This window comes from Musca vetustissima, unplaced genomic scaffold, assembly GCF_032173495.1.
Source record: "Musca vetustissima isolate MV318-11 ecotype Yass unplaced genomic scaffold, APGP_CSIRO_Mvet_v1 utg7919, whole genome shotgun sequence".
Classification (NCBI taxonomy): Eukaryota; Metazoa; Arthropoda; class Insecta; order Diptera; family Muscidae; genus Musca; species Musca vetustissima.
Window position 1 is genome coordinate 193,092 of NW_026882075.1, and position 19,838 is coordinate 212,929.

The window sequence follows — 19,838 nt, forward strand, 5'->3', positions numbered from 1 at the left end:
GACCAACAGGAAAGATTTTTTTTTAAATATTTTCCAAACCCTAACCAACCCGTAGGCATGGATTTAAAAAATAAAATATTTCCCTAGCCCTAATAGACCGAACCGTAGGTGGGAATTTAAAATAAAATATTTTCCTAGGCATAACCGACCTAGAAGCGTCGATTTTTTAAACAATATTTTCCAAGCCTTAACCGTCCTAGAAGAGTAGACTTTTGATTGTCACTTGGATAATAAATTGGGCATGCAATTTGTTTACAAAGTATATCCTCAATAGTTAATATGGACCTATCTTGTTTCCCTCTGCATGTTCTTTCAAATTCACAAATATATAATACCCACCTACCATGGATCACAGTGTGGGTAGGATATAAAAAAGTCACTTGATCGAACTTTATTTCTCCCATTTTTTTTAAATTTTGATAAATGATTAATGACAGGAATTTGAATGACAATGTGCTGGGAAATACTAATTCATTGCTTAGATGTGACCTTTATTGAGAATAACTAAACGAATAATTAAATATGTACGGACAAACAAATGTCGGAACATTGCTTTACCAAAAGACATTGAGGCCTCTACGCCTATTAATGTATATTTGCGGTGCCTTACCCTATGAATTCAATGGACTTTCAAATTCTCCCTGCAAAATTATTTGTTGGAGATTACTGCACCAAATGATTGTTGCATTATTTGTTGCTTTACTTTCGTTGCTACGTTTCTATCGTTTTCAAGATGTACTCTACAAACAATCGGATATATTCTCGGTGGGTTTGGACATTATCGGCTATGTAATATTACTGCTTATTCATCTAATTGTCTATTGGGAAAATACATGGAAAGCCAGTCACTATGATGATATATTTCATAATTTTGAAATTATATTACGAAAATTTCATATAAATTTAAAATCTCAATTTAATCCAAATCGTTTACTTCTCTATACAGTGTACCTGTATAGCATGCTGGCGTTTAATGTGATTATAACTGTTTTTGTTATATATTTACGTTATATAAAATCACTGAATGCAATCCGTTTGATATTGGCCCAGTATAGTGGAATTATTATACAATTAAAACTTACCGAATATTCATTATTTCTTGTTATTATTGTTGCAATGCAATTGCACTTGAAAGAGTTTACCGCGAACTATATGAGACATACAGTACGGCAACTGAAGTGTATGTCCGAAGGCCAGGAAGAGCAAATCGAAATATTAGATATGATAGGAGCCCTTCAGGACATACACTATTTATTAATTGCGAATGTAAATCACATTGAAAACTATTTCAATTGGAGTCTGCCAATGTTGATATTGAAAATGTTTTTGGAAATTATATTAACATCATATTGGATATATTTCAGTGTGGATTTTAAAATAAATGTATATTTTCAATTAAGTAAGTGTTGTCTATTTTAATTATATTGATAAAAAGTGGAGTTGAATTTTTGGTTTTCTTTTAGATGCTTATTATATTATCATTTTGCAGATTATCATCTTATTTATAATTTGTTATTTATGTTCAAGATGTGAAAAGTTGGTAAGTTCGTTGGAGATTCTAAACTGAAATTATTATAATTTTTGTATAAAATTAATTTAACCCTTTAACCAAATTTTCAGGATGCAGAATTCTCGAATATTTTTCATATGGTTAAACACGAACGTTACAATCCAACTTTAAATGCATTGCTCAAGGAAATCTCATTGCAATTATTTCATCAAAAAATTAACTTTACCGCCGGTGGATTTATTGATGTAAATTATAAACTATTTGGGAAGGTATGTACTAGTTCATTGTAGCCAAGTTCTTTAGGAAATCGGATACACATCACAAACTAAAGAAGTAAAAAACTGTCGATGTCCGAGAAAATCATTCAGATGATTATCGCCATCATTAAGGTAAAACTCCAATAAATAAGAATTATTCCACCTGAGCACAAGATGGCCTAGCCAACTTAGTCGCTGCAGTTCAATCCGTCTGACTATGTCGATGTCCGAGAATATATGTGGTATATCACATGGTTCGCTAAAACGGCGATATTCACCATCGACGCAGATCGGCCCATAGATCTTCCGGAGAAATTTTCTCTCAAACACTCCAAGAGCTGCATCATCTGCTTGCGCAAGTACCCATGCTTCAGATCCATACAACAGCACGGGTAATATCAGCGTCTTGTAGAGTGTGAGTTTGGTCTGGCGAGAGGTGGCCTTGCTCTTGAGTTGTTTACTCAGACCATAGTAGCATTTGTTGGTCAACGCTTTTGTCCTCCGGATTTCAAAGTTGAAGTTATTAGTTTTGTTTAAGGCGGTACGGAGTTATATAAAATCGTTCACTACGTCGCTGTAGTTTTCAAGTTCCACAGTTGGTCCGAATCTACTGGACGTCTTGCGCGTTCATACCATCAGCTTGGTCTTTTTGCCAATTAGTTCAAATGTGGCGATGTCGTCGGCGAGTAACATATGCTGTTTGGTATACGGAGTGTCATTTCTGTTCACCTTTGCGTCTCTTATAACCTTTTCCGGCAGGATGTTAAAAAGATCACAAGACAGTCACCTTGTCTGAATCCTCGTTCGGTATTGAAGGGTTCCGATAGGTCATTTCCGACTTTTACTGTTGGCCTTGTGCCACTTAAAGTTTTCCTGCATAGCCGTATTAATTTTGCAGGAATACCGAACACAGACATGGCTTTAAACACCTCCGAACGGATAGGGCTGTCAAATGCGGTATTATAATCGCCGAATATGTGGAATGTGTCGATGTTTTTTAGGGGTCTTTTCCAGGATTTGGCGCAGAGTGAAAATCTGTTCAATGGTGGATTTGCCAGGTCTGAAGCCGCATTGGTATGGTCCATTAATGTCATTTACCATTGGCTTCAGTCGTTCACACAGCACACTGGATAACACTTTATATGCGATGGGAAGGCGACTAATTCCTCTATTGTTGGTATATATCGTCTTGTCTCATTTTTTGTGTACGGGAAACAGGATGCTGAGATTTCAATAATTGGGTATGCATTCCCCTTGTACTAATCTGCTAGTTCATGCTCCTGACCAGCATCTGACCACCAGTCTTGAATAGTTCGGCTGGTAACCCATCGGCTCCTGCTGCTTTATTTTTCTTTAGCCGATTAATTGCTATTCTGACCTCATCTTGGCTAGGTGGTATACACTCTATACCGTCATCTCTTGTTGGTTCTGGGGTATCTTCTTCACCGCCACTATTTGATACATGAAGCTTTTCAAAATGCTCCTTCCAGATCCTCAACACGCTGTCTGTATCTGTCACCAGGTTTCCATCTTCATCTCTAAAGGAGGGTGTGCCTGCACCAAATCCTTCGGTTTAGTGTTTTACTCGTTGGTAAAATTCATTCTGACTCCTGTACATCTCGATTTGCTCACAATCACGTTTTTCTTGTTCTTTCTTTTATTTTTCTGAAAATAAGTTTCTCCTCTCTTCTTTTCTACCGATAATTCTCCTGCAGGGTTGCCCTATACGCTTCGTTTTTCACATCAGTAGCATTACGACACTCCTGACCGTACCATGGGTTTTTTGATGGTGTTTTTGGTGCTCAAGTGTTGCGAAAATTTTCGCACAAAATGTCATCACATTCTCTCATTCCCTGTAATCCGAAATAACAAAATTTTCCCCAAAGCAGATTTCTTCGCTTTCGAACTTGATTCAGAATAAGGAAAAAGTGAAAATGTAAAAAAAAATCGCTCCGAGTTCTGGTTCAGAATAACTTTAAAGAGAAGAGCGAACAAAGTCACGATGAATTGATCGCCTGAATCAAATCAAAATAAAAAAAACATTGTTGGTGTATTATCCACTTTTTGTACATCTACTATTATAGCGGCCTATGTCACCACTTCCATTGCTGTCAAGCTTTTATATCGCGAGACACCAACCAAATCGTAAATATTGTATTTCCCCCTTACATTTTCGTTAGAACAAGAATATTTTGATATTTATTTATTTTTGTTATCAAACAATAAATGTTTGATCTTATGGGGTACTACCTCATAATTAATTCTTGACTCGAATTTAATGTATTTCTTTTTTCCTTTCAGTTCATCTTTGCCACTGTGTGCTATGTTGTCATATTAATACAGTTTCATATGTCAGTTTAAGAAAAGATCGAGAAATCAAACAATTTATTTGGGTTTAGATGTGTTATTTATTTTATTTTGTTTTTTACTATAACTAAACGTCCACATATACAAATAATTAAGTGAATTACAAACATACATGGTAAAGTATGTAATAAAATTAATGTTAGACTAATGAGCAACTATGCATTAAAAAATATTGGCAGTCATAAATGCGGTTGTTTGAATGAAGAAAATGTACAGGGTGGTGATTTTCGTAAGAAGAGAGTGACATCCAAAAAACATCTGTAAAGAAATAACGAATAAAATTTATGTTAATAACAATCAATAAGTCAAGATTAACAAATTTGTTTTAAGAGTAAAAAAATCAGCTACAAATTTTATAATCAAATTATGATTCATAGTCTAACATATTATGTAGAGACATCATTTTAAGATTAAGAGACATAAATAAAAAATAATAAAATTGTTTAATAGTCTTACCTTTTTTGGAAATATTTAAAATTGTTCGGATGTTCTCCCATCTCACAATGTGAATTAAATGCTAATTAAATCTGAAAATAGAAATTAGAAAATATTTTATTAATAAATTTATTTATGTTTAGATTTTAATTACATTTATGTTTTTAAATATTTGTTCAGCATTTCAATTTTTAATCAATGTAAATTCTTTAGTCTAACATATTTTGAAAAAACATCACAGACAAAGGGATTTTTATAAAAAGGGGGAGTTGGTTTTTATATTAAAAAAAATATGCTTACCTTAATGTATTTGAGTGAATTTAATGGAATATTGTGTGGTGTACCATTTGGAGGAAACTGTAAGCAAAAAAAAATATTACACATTAATAATTGTTGTTTTCTAAATTTAAAAAAATATATATAATTTGAAAATAAAAAATCAGGTAAATATACTCTTCATTAGTCTCAGTAGAACGAAAGTTAATGTAAAGTGTTGTTCATCATAAAATATAAAATATTTGTATTTACACAATTGCAATGCTTACCTTTAATAACTAATACGTTAAATTATGTTTCTTTTTATAATTTTAATTATCTGTAAACAAGAAAAAAATACAAATTTCATTAGTTGGTTGGACACATATAAAACGAACTATTGTTTTTGAAATTCTCATTAAAATCCAAAAGGTAACACAATTTTCAAAATTGTCAGTATAAGGGTACATAAAAACAATAAAAAGATTTTCTATATGAAAACCCATAGAAAATCATAAGGTATTTTATTGATTTTAGAGAAGACCGAAAGATCATCTTATAGAATACCGAAAGGTCAGAAGAAGACCAAAACTCTTCTAATAGAAACCTCTTATAGAGGACCAAAATGTCTTCTTTTATAGATCTTCTTTTAGATGACTCTTTATAGAATAGCTCCAAAAGATCTTTTTGTAAGGAAAGCCAAGAAGGCGAATAGATAATGATGATATGTGTTACTTTATGGGGGGCTTTTCAAAACTAGAAAATTGTGGTCAGAACAAATATTCTTCATTAGTTCTCAGTAGAACGAAAGTTAATGTATAATAAAAGAGATCATCATTCAAATAAAATATTAAATTTTTTATGGAAATATTTAATATGAAAACGTACCTCGATAAAGCATCATATGGGGTGACAATGAATTGAGAAATGTCATATAAATAACACCATCTGAAATACGAAAAATAACAAAACAAATTAATAATCCATAAGAACTCGTAAATAAAAATATTATTAAAAAAATAGAAAATACTATGTTTCAGTTTAAATTAAATTTACACAAATCACAGAACAATTCATAGGTGTCCCAAGGTAAAAATCTTGCTCATCATTTAAGAAATTTACATATTTTTTAATAATCAAAAAATCAACTTACCTTAAAATCTTGTTGAAATATATAGGTACAATGGGCACACCCAACACATATATAAAATCTAAAAAGAAGAAAAGAAAAACTAAATTAATACAAAACTCAAAATAAGAAAATTAATGATTTACATACAAATAAAAGCTATCAGATATTTAACGATTTACACTAATCATTTTTTTTTTGTCATAGGTGTCCCAAGGTAAATCACAAAGTCATCATTTAAAAACAAAACAAACAAAACAATAATAAACAAGTTGAAAAATAATCATACACACATACCTTATTTGTCTATCCTCATCCACCTCTCTTTAGAAAGCATAACGCGTTCTAATGTCTTCCAATTTCTTGCACACCTGATTCGGTGTACGGAACATATCACCAGCAATGGTCTTTTGTTTAGCCGGATCAATGGATAGATACTGTTCACATAGATCGCCATCAATAACATTCTTAACCGGATAATAGGCACTGCGATAACTTAAATGATCCCTTCCACAAAGTGGTGGATTCTCATTACGCATATGCATCTCCAGATGTTGAAAGAAATCGTAATCTTCTCGACTGGTGAATGGTACAAATGCCCCGACCGTACCACTTAATGTTGTGTATATTAATGCTTCCGACCCACCCGGTATAAGGGTGGCCTTTTGCAGTGACATTATTATTTCGCCAACATGATATGTTGAAATGTTTTCCGATTTCTGTGATGCTCCTGATAGCAGACCACGATCCCACAGAGATTTTGTACCGGTGGGATCTTCATCGACATCATCGGTAACCGAATGCGGTAAACGTTGGATGCACATATTGCCAAATTTATCACCAATAGCAATGGTATCATAATCCAATAGGGTGGTAGATGTAACCCAACGTGGATGCGTGTCGTCGGCAAAAATAATCAACTGATTTTCGGCCCTCTTGTAACGTATGAAAAATACTGATTCCTGGACATCGGATACATAGACACGATGTCCCATGGCTTGTATATTTACAATTTGATAGGGTATGTGTTTATTTTCACATTTTCGCAGCAATTTCTTTTTACCATAATCATAGATTCGAAGAATACGTCCACAACCAGCCAACAACCTTCCTTGGAAGGCACACAAAGCTCCGGGTACTTCATCTAGTTCGGTGCGATGCATAAATTCTACCGACGAACAGGTGGGATCAATTTTATACACATCAATAAAACCACCATTTGTAATACGAGGATTTAACATTAACTCCTTGGCTATCCCGACAGCCAGATAGTAGCGACCATCTTGAGTTACGGAAAATTTCAAGATTGTCATCGACATTATAGCTTCATTTTGGGCAAGAGGTATTTTAAATAGAGTTTGTCCTTGAATGGGATCAATCGCTCTTATCTGAGAAGCCCACAAGCCGACACCGGCCTTAGGAGCTGAGAAAACATCCTCCGGCAAAACTTCATTTATAAATGCATTGGCCATCTCATTAGCCAATTCACGTTCTTCATCGCCGGCTGCCATGCGCATTTCTTCTGCCATTTGTTGTTTACGGGCATTTTTGGTTTCTTCCGTATAGGCATTGTGATCGGTTTCCGCCACAATCATTCTTCCCGTATCCGGGTGTATTGCAAATGCTCTGGGCGTGTATTCCAAACCAAATGATACTTGATTGAAGACAGCTCCCAATTTCTCCAAAGCCAAAATACGTAAGGTGTTTGTGGAAATAGCCACAATACCTTCACTACATTGTTCACTTGAAAATCCGGAGGCATATTCCAGAGTTTCATAGGACAATGGCGTCAAATGGAAACGATTTTGATAGTAATAAGAAAGCCATGAACGACTCGACATGGCGAGTACAGCTTCCGAGCCCTGCATACGTATACGGAATAGTTTTACAGGCCTAGAACCCAAATAGCGTGTACGTGTGTCAGCCAAATCACCCGACACCGGATCTAATACGGTACGCAGGAGGACACCATTGCTTAAACCAATATTAAGGTATATTGTGCCTTTGGTCGATACATTTCCGCGTTCGTTGGGTTCATCGTTGGTGTTGGTTGAACTTTCGGTATGGCCCATTTCAACGAGACACAACGATTCAGCAGGTGATGGCAGAGCTTGCATCGAGCAAGGTGTTAGACAATCATTCGGATCGAGTGATATAATGCGTACGGTATTATCAGCTAAACCAACAGCCAAAAACCATGATCTCTGTTCACCTTCAGGCACTGTGCCCAATGCCATACACATAATTTCAGCAGGCATTTCTGAACGCTCGGTATATTCATTCAGTTCACCAGTCTAGAAAAGAAAGGAAATTTGTTTTAGTTTTGTTTTGGGAAATACTAAATTGTTAATTGAAAAATTATTAGATATGACTCAGTACTGCAGGACACAAAGTGCCTCAACATGATTGTTCTTTTTCGTGATTTATCATCATAGTCAAATTAGGAAAAAAAATTACTCTAGTCTAGTTTTTTTTAATCAATAAACTAATATTTTCTTTAAAATAAGGCAAGTTTTGAATACAGAAATCTTTTGTATATTTCTCATGTAACGTCCAAATATGGACATTTGAACATTTTATTCGTTTTTTTTTAACAGACAAATTTCAAAAGGAAATGGGCTGAATATATTTACAATGGACAAAGGCTTCAATGTTAGTCCATTCTCTTAAACTATTCTAATTTAAAATGGCCAGCAGATTGAATGAATAAAACTAGACTAGAGTAACATTACATTGAAAATACTGAAACTTTGGCTACATCCAAAACACAACTTACCGCATCCATTTCAAAATAGACCAATTCACGCCCCGATAATGTTATAACCACCTGACGTTGATTGACTGCACATTTGGTAATGGATTTTTTGCCAGGTGCTCGCCATTCATTAACACGTTTATCGGAACGTATATGACGTATACCATCGGGGTATACTTGCACCAAAGCATCTTCTCCCAAAGAGGCACAACACAATGTCGGTGTGGTACCCAAAAAGCCACTATCCGTAACTTCTTCCACAGTTTCACCAATACTCAAAACCAACGTAGCATTTACAAATGACACAATGATATAGGCATCGAATTCATCTAGATGGGGGGTAAACACAAAAAAGAAATTGTTTTTTAAAAACTGCATTCGAACTAATATCAAAAAATAGCAAGTTATACATTGTACAATATCCATTGGTAAGAGTTATCAGTTATCAAAAGTATTAATCAAATTAATTCAGCTGAAACACGGTTGATAAAATCACATCATATCTTACCAAAACAGAAGATATTGTAACAATGCAAAAATGCTTTTGGAAATGGCTTGTGTGTAGTAGTAGTATTTGTTCTTTTTTATGTAAAATGTTGAAGCTTAAATCTGATAATGTTAAATTTTATTTATAACAATGTTGCCTTACCTATATTTGAGTAACTGGTTCAATTTTTAAGATTTCAACAATATTGATATAGAAGAGAGGATAATTGTGTGGTGTTGAAAGGTGGGATGGATAAGTTTTGTGTGCAACAAAACGAAAACACTACACTCTTGTGCATGCGTGTGTGTGTTCTTTTTTCATTTTCGATTTTGTTGTTTATCCTTTTTTTTGGATAATTTCAAACAAATTTCAAAAACCACTCGTCAATTAATTCAGCACACAAGAGGTGTTCAAGAGCCTGAAACAATAAAAAGAACTGGTGTTTGATTCCACTTTTTGCACAATTGTTGTTGTTGTATTTTTATTATGGACTATCCATTTGAAATTCACCAGTTATTTGTTAAAAACGATTTTGTCTCGAGATAAGAGTGTTACACCAAACCAAAGTGTACACCAAATATAGGCTCAAAATGCAAATATTTTGAAATAAGATTTCGATACATTTCAATTTATTTGCACTTATCCAGAAAAGAATGGGGGAAAATAAAATCGGAAATATTTTTGTTCTGTTTACTTACCATCAATACGTTTCTTAACTGTCCATACGGCATTTGGATTGCCGGGTAGTTCAGATACGGCCATTTCTGATACTTCCAAACCATGACGCAAAACACGCAAAGATGAACGTGGTCCACGGCCACATAAAACATACAACTGCGGAGTATCTTCATTTGCCAAATCGGCAACGTGTGACGATATGATGGGTGAAAATGAAGGCATTTCATCGACCATTATGAGATTTTTTAATGGACGGGGGGCAAAGAAGAATGTTTCTCCCTCTTCCAATGGCATGGCAGAGCTAAATTCGGGTTCATCGTCATCATCGCCCAAGTGAGCAATTTGATATAAATAACTGTAAGTAAAATAAACATAATATAATAATTAGTAAATATGTTTTAGAATTTTTTAAAAGATATAAAGACATTTGCCCGCAATGGAGCGGTTCCATAGATTTGTGTAATTATATTTTAAGGTGGCATTATATCCTCAAGTTCTGAAAGATGTATAAAGGCCAGGAGATTTACAGTACTTTGAGAAAATATTGGATATAGCGTAATATTGAGGTTATAAAATTTTTTGATTAATTGATTAATATACTCTAACCGGACTAAAATGCAACTCAAAGAAGTACGGAATGTCGAAATTAAAAATAAAAAATAAAGAATACTTACTGATTGCCAAATTCGCAGGCGACAAACAGAAAACCAGTTTTCAAAACACACATCGACACAGCTGGTGGTACCGTATCAAAATATTTCAACTTAATTTCAGATACCACATCATCATCCGTCTCCAGAGTAACCTTAAAGATGTCACCCTGTTCGGTTTGTACCAAAAAGAAATACATGCTCTTGGTGCGATGTGTGGCCGAACATATAAATATCATGCCACGTTCTGGATCATCTAAATCGTTACGGCGACGAGGTATGGGACAACGAATATCATGTTGATCACCCAAATTTTTATATGTCAAATAGTTCTCCGAACAAATGAGAACACCTGATGGACCATCATTACCACCCGGTACTGAGATAAGGAAATTAGCATGTTCTTCCAATGGTTCCGAGTATTTGCGTACAACATGATTCAAACCCAGATCCAATTCGTAGAATGTCAATGTTTGTTGGGTGCGTTCGGCAGCTTCACCTAAAAAAGACAAATAAAAATATATTTAGAAATGATATGTATTAGATTGTAAAAAATCATGCAAATTGAGACCTAGTTTGAAAAAAATGTTCGCCACATATCAGTGAAGTATTTGCAAATATAATCAATACAAATACCAATGGTTCAGAGGCCTTGATGTTTTATATAGCACTCAGCCAAAGCCAGTTATACGGTATAAAAATCCATAAAACGAGCATGTCTAAGAGTGCCAATCGATTTATGTAAAAATGAAAAAAAAAAAAAAAACTTGAATCTTATCTTACCTGTTGGATCATTATCAGCTTCTTCATAATCAATTTCCAAACAAGCAAACATGGGATTGTCAAACCCCACATCCACGCCAACCATGTGATAGGTGAATGTATTCGATTTGTGAGCTTCCAAGGGCGATGAGATTGTCAAACGTGCCTGGGCATCTCTGTTCAAAATGTATGCCAGTTTTTGTTTTTCCACAGCACCAATCATTACAGCACGACCCTTGGGATCAATGGCCAAATATTGGCCAGGTACAATACGTCTACATCCTGATTTGCCAAATGTTTCTTGATGTACCTTATCCAAACAATTTTTAGTTGGATTATATTCCAGAATAACAATACGTCCAGAATCTGAACCGACCACAATATAATCTACAAGAACAAAGAAGTGTTCATGGTGACTACAATTAATGTTAGGAATTTTCCAGTTTTAAAAATATACACACAAAGCAATGTATCTCAGAGTTTCAGTTCGATATGATATGAAGGATCACATCAAATGCGACGCCAAGATTTCATATTTTCTATAGCACTTAGTCGTTGTTTTAGAAAGACTTATTGAATTTTCGAAACATTAAACTCGAAATTTCAATAGGGATTTGTGCATGCATCCATCATACATAACAAAATAAGAATTATATAACTACCTTTATTGCCTCCAGTTAGACGAAAAGACATCAATGATCGAATGCAACCAAATACCTCCGTAGACAAAATGGTGTGCACTTTGCCGGTATTCGAATCTGGCCTAACCAATTCCAATGATTTGCCACGTGACACAATTACCTCCTGCTGTTTGCCACCCGAGAAGTTGCCATGGACAGCATGGGTAATACCCGTGGCCTTTTGCAATGTTAAATTATACAAATACATATTTGTCCTATAACAACAACAAATAAAATCCATGATTAGAAATTAATTTCTAGATTGAGGTTATGTTCGACTACTACTTCTAATCAAACAACAAAATTGTATTAAATTTGTCCTGCTCTCGTAATTCCATGGTGATAGTATTGTAATTGCAGTATCACCAAACGATGCAAATGAACAGAATTTTACTATTGCACGTCAAAAAATGCGACCAAAGCGTAGTAACATATTCTACGACCCTGGAGATACATCGTGCCAAACTCGTAGCAGAGAAAAAATACCAAGAAAATATTATTCTACCGTAGAATTTAATTACCTTTATCCTATTTTAGCTATACGCTGACAACAAAACTACAAGGATGCTTGCAGATTAAAATTTCAACTTGCAATTTGTGTGAATTTAAGGACCGACTGTACAAATGCCAAGCGTTCAGGAAAACGCTACGCCATCTTGTAAATCAAGTCCCAAAATAATGTTGAACAATTTTACTACGATGTTTCCACCTTGCCGGTTCAGATTGAATTGAATGACTTTTTCCCCTTGTAGACTTTCTTGAGATTTGTGGATTTTATTCGGAATGAAATGTAGCCAACTTCACGCGAAGTAATTCATTTCCGTTGAAATGTCTACCTAATTTAAAAACGGTTATATGACGCCATAATCTCAACGTAAATTCCGTGGCGTATATATGAAATACAAGATCTACAGGATTTATTGAATGTATATGCTACGGAATTAATTCAGAAGAAGAAAAAACATGATGAGAAAAGTATTGCGTAAATTTAAACGTACTATTTTGGAACGTTTTATGGTACGTTTATATTGTACAGGATTTAATTAATTTAATATTTGTCAAATAAATCCTCATAAAGTAGGTTAACCCTGCAAAAAGTTCTAATCTACATGTCGTGTAAAACGACAAGCGAACGCGTATACGTCACCAAATTAGTTCACAAATCCCGTGGATTGTATTTGGCGTATACGCTATGGAATGTCGTTCAATGCGGTTTGCATAAAAATGCAAATTGCATAAAAACTTTAAAAAAACTATATTTTCAAACTTTAATTTATTTTCTTTTAATTACAACGCTTTCAATTTTGACTGACAGTTTGGGGAATTTTCTTCCAAAATGGCTGATAATATTCGCTTCTACACGACCTGTTTATCGGACCATGCTTCTTCCTATTCATGGCCCAATTAACAGGTCGTGTTAGAGGCGAATATTGTCGGCCATTTTGGTAGAAAATTCCCGAAACTGTCAAAGTCAAAATGTTTTCAATTTTTTTCAGTTCGGGTGAAATCATCTGCTTCTATTCATGATCCAATTAACAGGACGTGTAAAGTGGCCCACACACGTCAAACATGTGCGTTCGATCGGTGTGAATCGAAGCAATGTTTGACGTGTGTGATACGGTGTTCACAACGATCGATAGAAATTAAAAATTTTTAATTTTTCGTTGTGCGACGCGCACATGTTTGACGTCTGTGGCCTGGTGTGTGGATATTTTCCCATTTGTTGCGAAATTTCGTGGAGTGCGGATCAGCGGACAATGTCAAACATATGCAAAAAATGGTTTGGGGGATTTTTTAATGGTTTTTTACACATATTCTACAGTGTGGCAAATAAAAATATTTTTCCCGGAATAAAAAAAGTATTTAATAAATTTATATTAAATAAAAATATTTGGTATTTTTTCCGTCATCACTATCGCTGTTCATCTTAACGCTTCAAAAATAAATACGAAATGAAGTTTTGCGGATCCGTTTGATTTTTTTTGACGTGTGTGGCCCACTTAAGAGTCAAAGTCAAATGCTTTAATTTTTTTCAGTTCGGCTGAAATCATCTGCTCCTATTCATGATCATGATCCAATTAACAGGACGTGTAAGAGGAGAATATTATCGGTCATATTGGTAGAAAATCCCTCAAACTATTCATTCAGAATAAGCCGAGAATGTGAAAGCGAAAATTTGTTGACAAGCGAGATCTCTCAATAGCGAATACCCAGAATAAGTCTGAATATAAATACAGCGCATTGATATCGTAAATCTAAATTCTTTCGAATGCAATTTTATAACACAGGTTTTTTATTTTCTATCACCCCATCCCAACCAACAAAATTCTATATGTTAATGCTCATATTCCAATTTAGTGCACCCTAAAATAACCTCACTTTCATGACACGCTACATCAATCGAACGTAAACAAAAACATGAGTGGGCCGCCAGCAAAAAAGCAAAGATTCCAGAATAAGAAGAAATTCTACCAACCCAGTAAAAAACAATATCTGGAAGTGGGACACAAGGGTTTCTTGGCAACATGCAACTTCCAGGAAAAAGATTGTGTGCGAGAGTGTTACAATATTTTGAATCAATATGCCGATGAATTGTATGGACCGGAAACATTCGAAGAATCGAGCGCAAACGATAAACCCAATAATCCAACTGAGGAAGAGACCAAAACGGAAGAACCCGCCGAATCCGATGATATTGCGGATGCATTACAAAAACAAATTGATGCTACACAACAAAAGGCCAAACAGACCAAAAGACGATTTCAGGTGGTTGATACGGGTGCGACGAATTGTATTTTTATTAAAACCACCTTAGCTGAACCGGCATCCATAACAAAGCATATTGTTAAGGATATTGCAGAGACTAAAAAACAAAAAACCCGTTACCTACTGCGTCTGCTGCCCATTGAAATTGTTTGCAAGGCAAATAACAAGGATATTGTCGATAGTGCTGGACAATTATGTGACAAATATTTCCTAAACGAACCCACAACATTCTCCATAGTATTCAATAAACGTTTCAATAATGACATCAACCGGGATACACTAATCAAAGAATTGGCCGATATTATCCATGCCAAAAATGTGAAGCATAAGGTGGATTTGAAATATGCGAAGAAATCCCTAATAGTCGAGGTGATAAAAGGTCTGTGTTGTCTATCGGTGGCCGAGGATTATATGGCAATGAAAAAATACAATCTAGTCGAATTGGGAAGACACAATCAGAATTACGATGGTAATTCGTCGGATAAATTGAACGATGATAAAGCTGCTATTGCTGATGTAAATGAAAAGAGTGCCGACGACGACAAAACAAAAGAAAATCCCAAAGACAAGTCTGATGAAACAACAACTGTCAATTTGGAAAATAATGAAAATAAAAACTAAATTTTGACCAAAACGAAAATATTGAAGAATTTATGTTTTAACAATACGTTAGTATCACAATGATATAACATTTTTAAGATTAAGTATTTTTGAAAAAATGGGGTCCTAGGCAGACCTTTGAATTTTGAAGGGCATGTGGGAAAGTTAGGTAATGTTTAAAGAAAGACGTTAGGCATATATACCTTGATAGGCATAAACCCCATATAGGGTTTCAAATGGTTTGGCATGTTGACCAAGCTTTTATTCCGATTTGGCAGCAATTTATTCGGTCCATTTTTGAGTATAGCACCCTTATTTCTTCCAATTTTTTCTTATCAGTATGCAAACCTCTCTACTCAAAATAAATTTACTTTATTGTTTTTTTCTTGTTTACATTCTATATTTTTACTTTCATATTCCATAAATATATGCACCAGACTCCATCGTTTAAATAAATACGTCAAAATAATAGCATAACTAAAATATTAATAAAAAATTAATTAATTATTTGGAATAATAAAAATAATGGAATATACAATATTCCATGCCGCACCATTAAATCGTTATTGACTACAAAAAGCATTTAAGAAAAATACGTGGTTTATTATGAATCCTAAAATAATATTTGTTTGTGTTTGTTTGAATTATTTCTTTGGAGTCTTTTTCAATAAGAGATATACTGTATTATTTATCTTTTCATAGGCCATAAACATAAGAGCTGCCGTTAGCACTGTTTGCAGTATTTTTGCCTCCATGCCACGGAAGAGTCCCTTAAAACCTTGTTGTTGCCATATATCCATCATCATTTTAATAACACCGACATCTTGTTGTGCAGCCGCCGCATGTTTCGATGTGCTGGCACTATTTTGTTCCCGACTGCGATGTCGTTGTTTTGTTTGAACCAATTGCAGGGGATATGTCAGGACCGTAGCGAATGCCTTTGCTATCGCTCCAATAGCAAAATATCCCAAACTTGATACTTCGGTAGTGCCTTTATATTTAATATAGTTACGTTTCAACAATTCATACATCATAAATTGCAATGATGGATTAGAAACTAGAATTAATGATGGTATTGTACCCGACCATAGACCCTTAACACCCTCCGTCTTGGCAACATAACGAAGGCCGGATATCAGGGATTTATAATATTTATTAACTTCTTCAGAAGTGCCGGCAACATCACGCATACGCAACCTGGTGTTAACAACCCAAAATGGCGTTGTTGTAAAGACGTTTATGAAACCAGCCACAGCGCCCAACATCAAATCTTTTAAGGCATTTTGTTGTTTTTTATCGCCACCACTGCTAATCGCCTTCAGGCAATGAAATGCATAGAAATAAACAAAATTGGAAATGCACAAACTTTGTAGCACTGGTCCCAGACCACGGTACAGTGATTGAAAACCCTCGCCCAATACAATTTCTTTGATGACTTGCATTGTACTGCGAGCTTCGCCATTCTTTTCGGGATCTTCAACTGAAAATAATAAAAAAAAAGTTTATAAAAAATTTCATACAGAGTAAGGGTATATGCAAACATGTTTTAGTAAATTAAAAACATTGGAATCTGGTGGCTGCTACTTTGGAAGCTTCTTAAACGGCATATATATTAGAACATTTTACTGGGTTAAGCTACTTTATGAGGATTTATTTGACATATATGCAAGGAATTGACAATTGAAATCCTCTGGTTTAACGAAATCCGGTTAAATGTAAACGTACTATTAGAGTATTAAAAACATCTTAAAAACCTCTTATTATATTTTTCTTTATAATGCTTGTATATTTCCTCTTTTACTGCGATGGTTTTATTTATAATAAGTCCTATTGCACTTTAGACTTTTCCGAAACAGTGTATGTTTATCACCTAATCAACAAAAATATTTATAATTTATTTCCATTCGATTATATATTGATACAAAACAATTGTGGTCTAGCCAGTGAGTCTATTTAAATAAGAGATAAATTTGAATAATATGATATTTAATTTCTCCCCATTTATGCCACTCCTCAAACATACTCAAATGTTGGAATTCCAAATTGATATAAAATAAATGATATGAAAAAATGAGTTAATAACCCAATATTGTGTATATAATGATTGTGTATAAAAAAACAGAGTAAAGATGTTAAATATATAAACAAATCTCAAATATTCCATATTGGTGGTTATTGAATTACCTCATCCAATGAACAAATAAAAATGTCATGTCTATGTACATTTTAAAATATTAATAAGTAATATATATATTTACAAATATACGTATATACTTACGTTGTAATCTGGAACGCACCGTATCCAAGGGATAAAATGTTGACATGGCTATACAACCGCCCTAAAACAGAAAGAAAAGCATGACATGATTTATGATAACAACAACAAAGTTGAATGATTACTTACAGCAGCCCCAGACATGGCATGTACCCAAGAATCGTATGTAAATACTTGGCTTAATTTGGATGCAGCTACCATTTTGTTGTAGTATATATTTTATTAATGAAAAATTAAATATTTATTACAGAAACTCCTCACAGAACGACCTTTACACCCGATTTTTCAATACACTTTTTTCACTGTGGTCGTATGTGGTCGAATGACAAATAAATGAATTTTGTTTTATTTGTAGATTGATTTGTTTAGTTTCAATCGTTCTAATCATTGACCCCAGCTGATTATATTTTTTGAGCAATTGATTAGATAGATATCAAAGAAAAAAAGGTAGGTAGAGGGTTGATTTAGCTTGTCGAAACCGGCACGTTCTATCCGTTGTACGGTTTTTTACGTTATATTCTTCAAGACAAACTGATTTTTTTAACTTGTCATATTATTTATGTTAATTTAGGTTCTCTTTATGTGCCGTCTGCTTTTAAACTTTTTCAGTCTATTTTTTTTTCTTTTTGCATTTGATTATTTATTGTAAGTAAACAACAAATGTAAATTTAACAAAGATTTCGCACACATACATATGTGCTTCTGTATATTCTCTCCAGTACAAAGAGAGAAAGCGATATAAGTGAGGAGGCCCTTTTTCAGCTATCAAAAAGAGAAGGGTTGCATGTCAAAGTTAAACAAAAGGTGATTCACATGGTGCGAATAATTGTAAATATTTAAATTTTCAGCCTTGCGAGATGCGGATTCGAGTTTTCGAAAATGGTGGTTGAAAAAAAGATTTGTGTTGCCATATTGTAATTTAAGTTGTAATGTGTGTGGTCATATTATAATTTAAGTTGCAATGTATGTTGCCCCATTGTAATTTCATTGTGAAATATTTTTCAATATTTTATTTATTGATTTTTTATTAAAAATGTTTACTTTTTATTGTTATTTAAACTTTATAACAATATAAATGTGAAATATCAATAATCCACTGTATAAATGCTTTGTAATTAAAAGAAAATGAATTACTGTTTAAAAATATGGCAACCTACAATAAGTCATGTGAAACAGCTGTTCATTGTTTTGATGCAATTTGGTGCAACAACTGCAATAGATTACAAATAAAATAACATATTTTATGATGGGAAAAATACGACGAATAATGGGAAGAAATCTGCGATTGAATTAATTAATGCACAGTTTATTAGTTCACTACATAATTGTGTGCCTTTTTATTTAATTTCGATATTTATCTCCCCAAATACTTAAAGTGACCAGTTATGTTATGATTTGCTCCTACTCCTTTATTTCTTCCTTCAAATGATGCACACGATATTTTTTGTAGCTTTATTTTCGTTCTTTCATAATTTTTATTTAAGTTTTTCACTGTTAAGCGGCTCATCAGGCAAATTTGTTTTTCCCATAATTTTTAAAATTTTGTTCTTGAGAGACAGATCCTCACACAAAATGTTTGTATTTCGCCTCCAAAATTCATCAAACTCGACTTAAATATTCCTTATTACCATTATACATTCCTTGGCAATATTTCGTTCAGCATTTTATTTGTTGTTTTTCAGTTAAAAATTTGCTTACTATCATTTATAATATTCTAAATCGTCATAGAGTAAGTATTGTGTAAATATTTTTCATAAAAATATTTATTACTTATGTTTTTGTAGTCAGCTCCCTTTGAATTTATAAGCGAAAAATTTCGCACAAAATTTCATCTCATTCTCCTACTCCCTGTAATCCAGAATACCTAATTTTTCCCCAAAGCGAATTTTTTCGCGTTCGAACTTCATTCAGAATAAGGCGAAAGCGAGAATGCGAAAAAATTTACAGGAAAATGCAAGGTACATATACAAGGTAGCCGCATCGGCGAATTTCTACAACAAACATCGGTTGTTGTATTTTTATATGTCAAAAATATTTTGCCAAAAAAAAAAAAACAGATTGACAAGATTTTTTTTACACAAATTCTTGTAGAAAATGTTAATAAAAGTATTACCAAAAAACAATTCGAAATTCGCAGATTTTCATTTATAATTTTGTTTTTTAATTTTTTGGTTCAACATTACAACAACATTTTTGACATTTATTTGCACCAACAGCTGGACCGATGCGGCT

At 33.8% G+C, this 19,838-nt stretch overlaps 3 protein-coding genes across 5 annotated transcripts; 1 reads left to right on the forward strand and 2 right to left on the reverse strand.

Moving 5' to 3' along the window:
• Positions 1-6,274: 6,274 nt before the first annotated feature.
• LOC133328248 (splicing factor 3B subunit 3) lies at positions 6,275-12,545 on the reverse strand. Of its 3 annotated transcripts, XM_061536796.1 has the most exons (7): positions 12,487-12,545; positions 11,948-12,180; positions 11,307-11,672; positions 10,548-11,022; positions 9,894-10,228; positions 8,730-9,037; positions 6,275-8,247 (listed from the first exon to the last, which is right to left on the reverse strand). In XM_061536796.1, exons 2-7 carry the CDS (start codon positions 12,171-12,173, stop codon positions 6,280-6,282), a joined length of 3,678 nt encoding a protein of 1,225 aa, XP_061392780.1. In that variant the 5' UTR covers positions 12,174-12,180; positions 12,487-12,545; the 3' UTR covers positions 6,275-6,279. The 3 variants fall into 3 exon arrangements, with proteins under 3 accessions (XP_061392780.1, XP_061392781.1, XP_061392782.1); XM_061536797.1 differs by lacking the exon at positions 12,487-12,545 and having other exon boundaries at positions 11,307-11,701; positions 11,948-12,054; XM_061536798.1 differs by lacking the exons at positions 6,275-8,247; positions 8,730-9,037 and adding an exon at positions 9,456-9,613.
• Positions 12,546-14,383: 1,838 nt separating this feature from the next.
• On the forward strand, positions 14,384-15,786 carry LOC133328258 (THUMP domain-containing protein 1 homolog). Its single transcript, XM_061536808.1, has 2 exons — positions 14,384-15,319; positions 15,769-15,786. The coding sequence occupies exons 1-2, from the start codon at positions 14,384-14,386 to the stop codon at positions 15,784-15,786; spliced, it is 954 nt and encodes a 317-aa protein (XP_061392792.1).
• Positions 15,787-15,967: 181 nt separating this feature from the next.
• On the reverse strand, positions 15,968-17,821 carry LOC133328247 (peroxisomal membrane protein PMP34). Its single transcript, XM_061536795.1, has 3 exons — positions 17,736-17,821; positions 17,610-17,670; positions 15,968-16,811 (listed from the first exon to the last, which is right to left on the reverse strand). The coding sequence occupies exons 1-3, from the start codon at positions 17,805-17,807 to the stop codon at positions 15,976-15,978; spliced, it is 969 nt and encodes a 322-aa protein (XP_061392779.1). The 5' UTR covers positions 17,808-17,821; the 3' UTR covers positions 15,968-15,975.
• Positions 17,822-19,838: the final 2,017 nt, after the last annotated feature.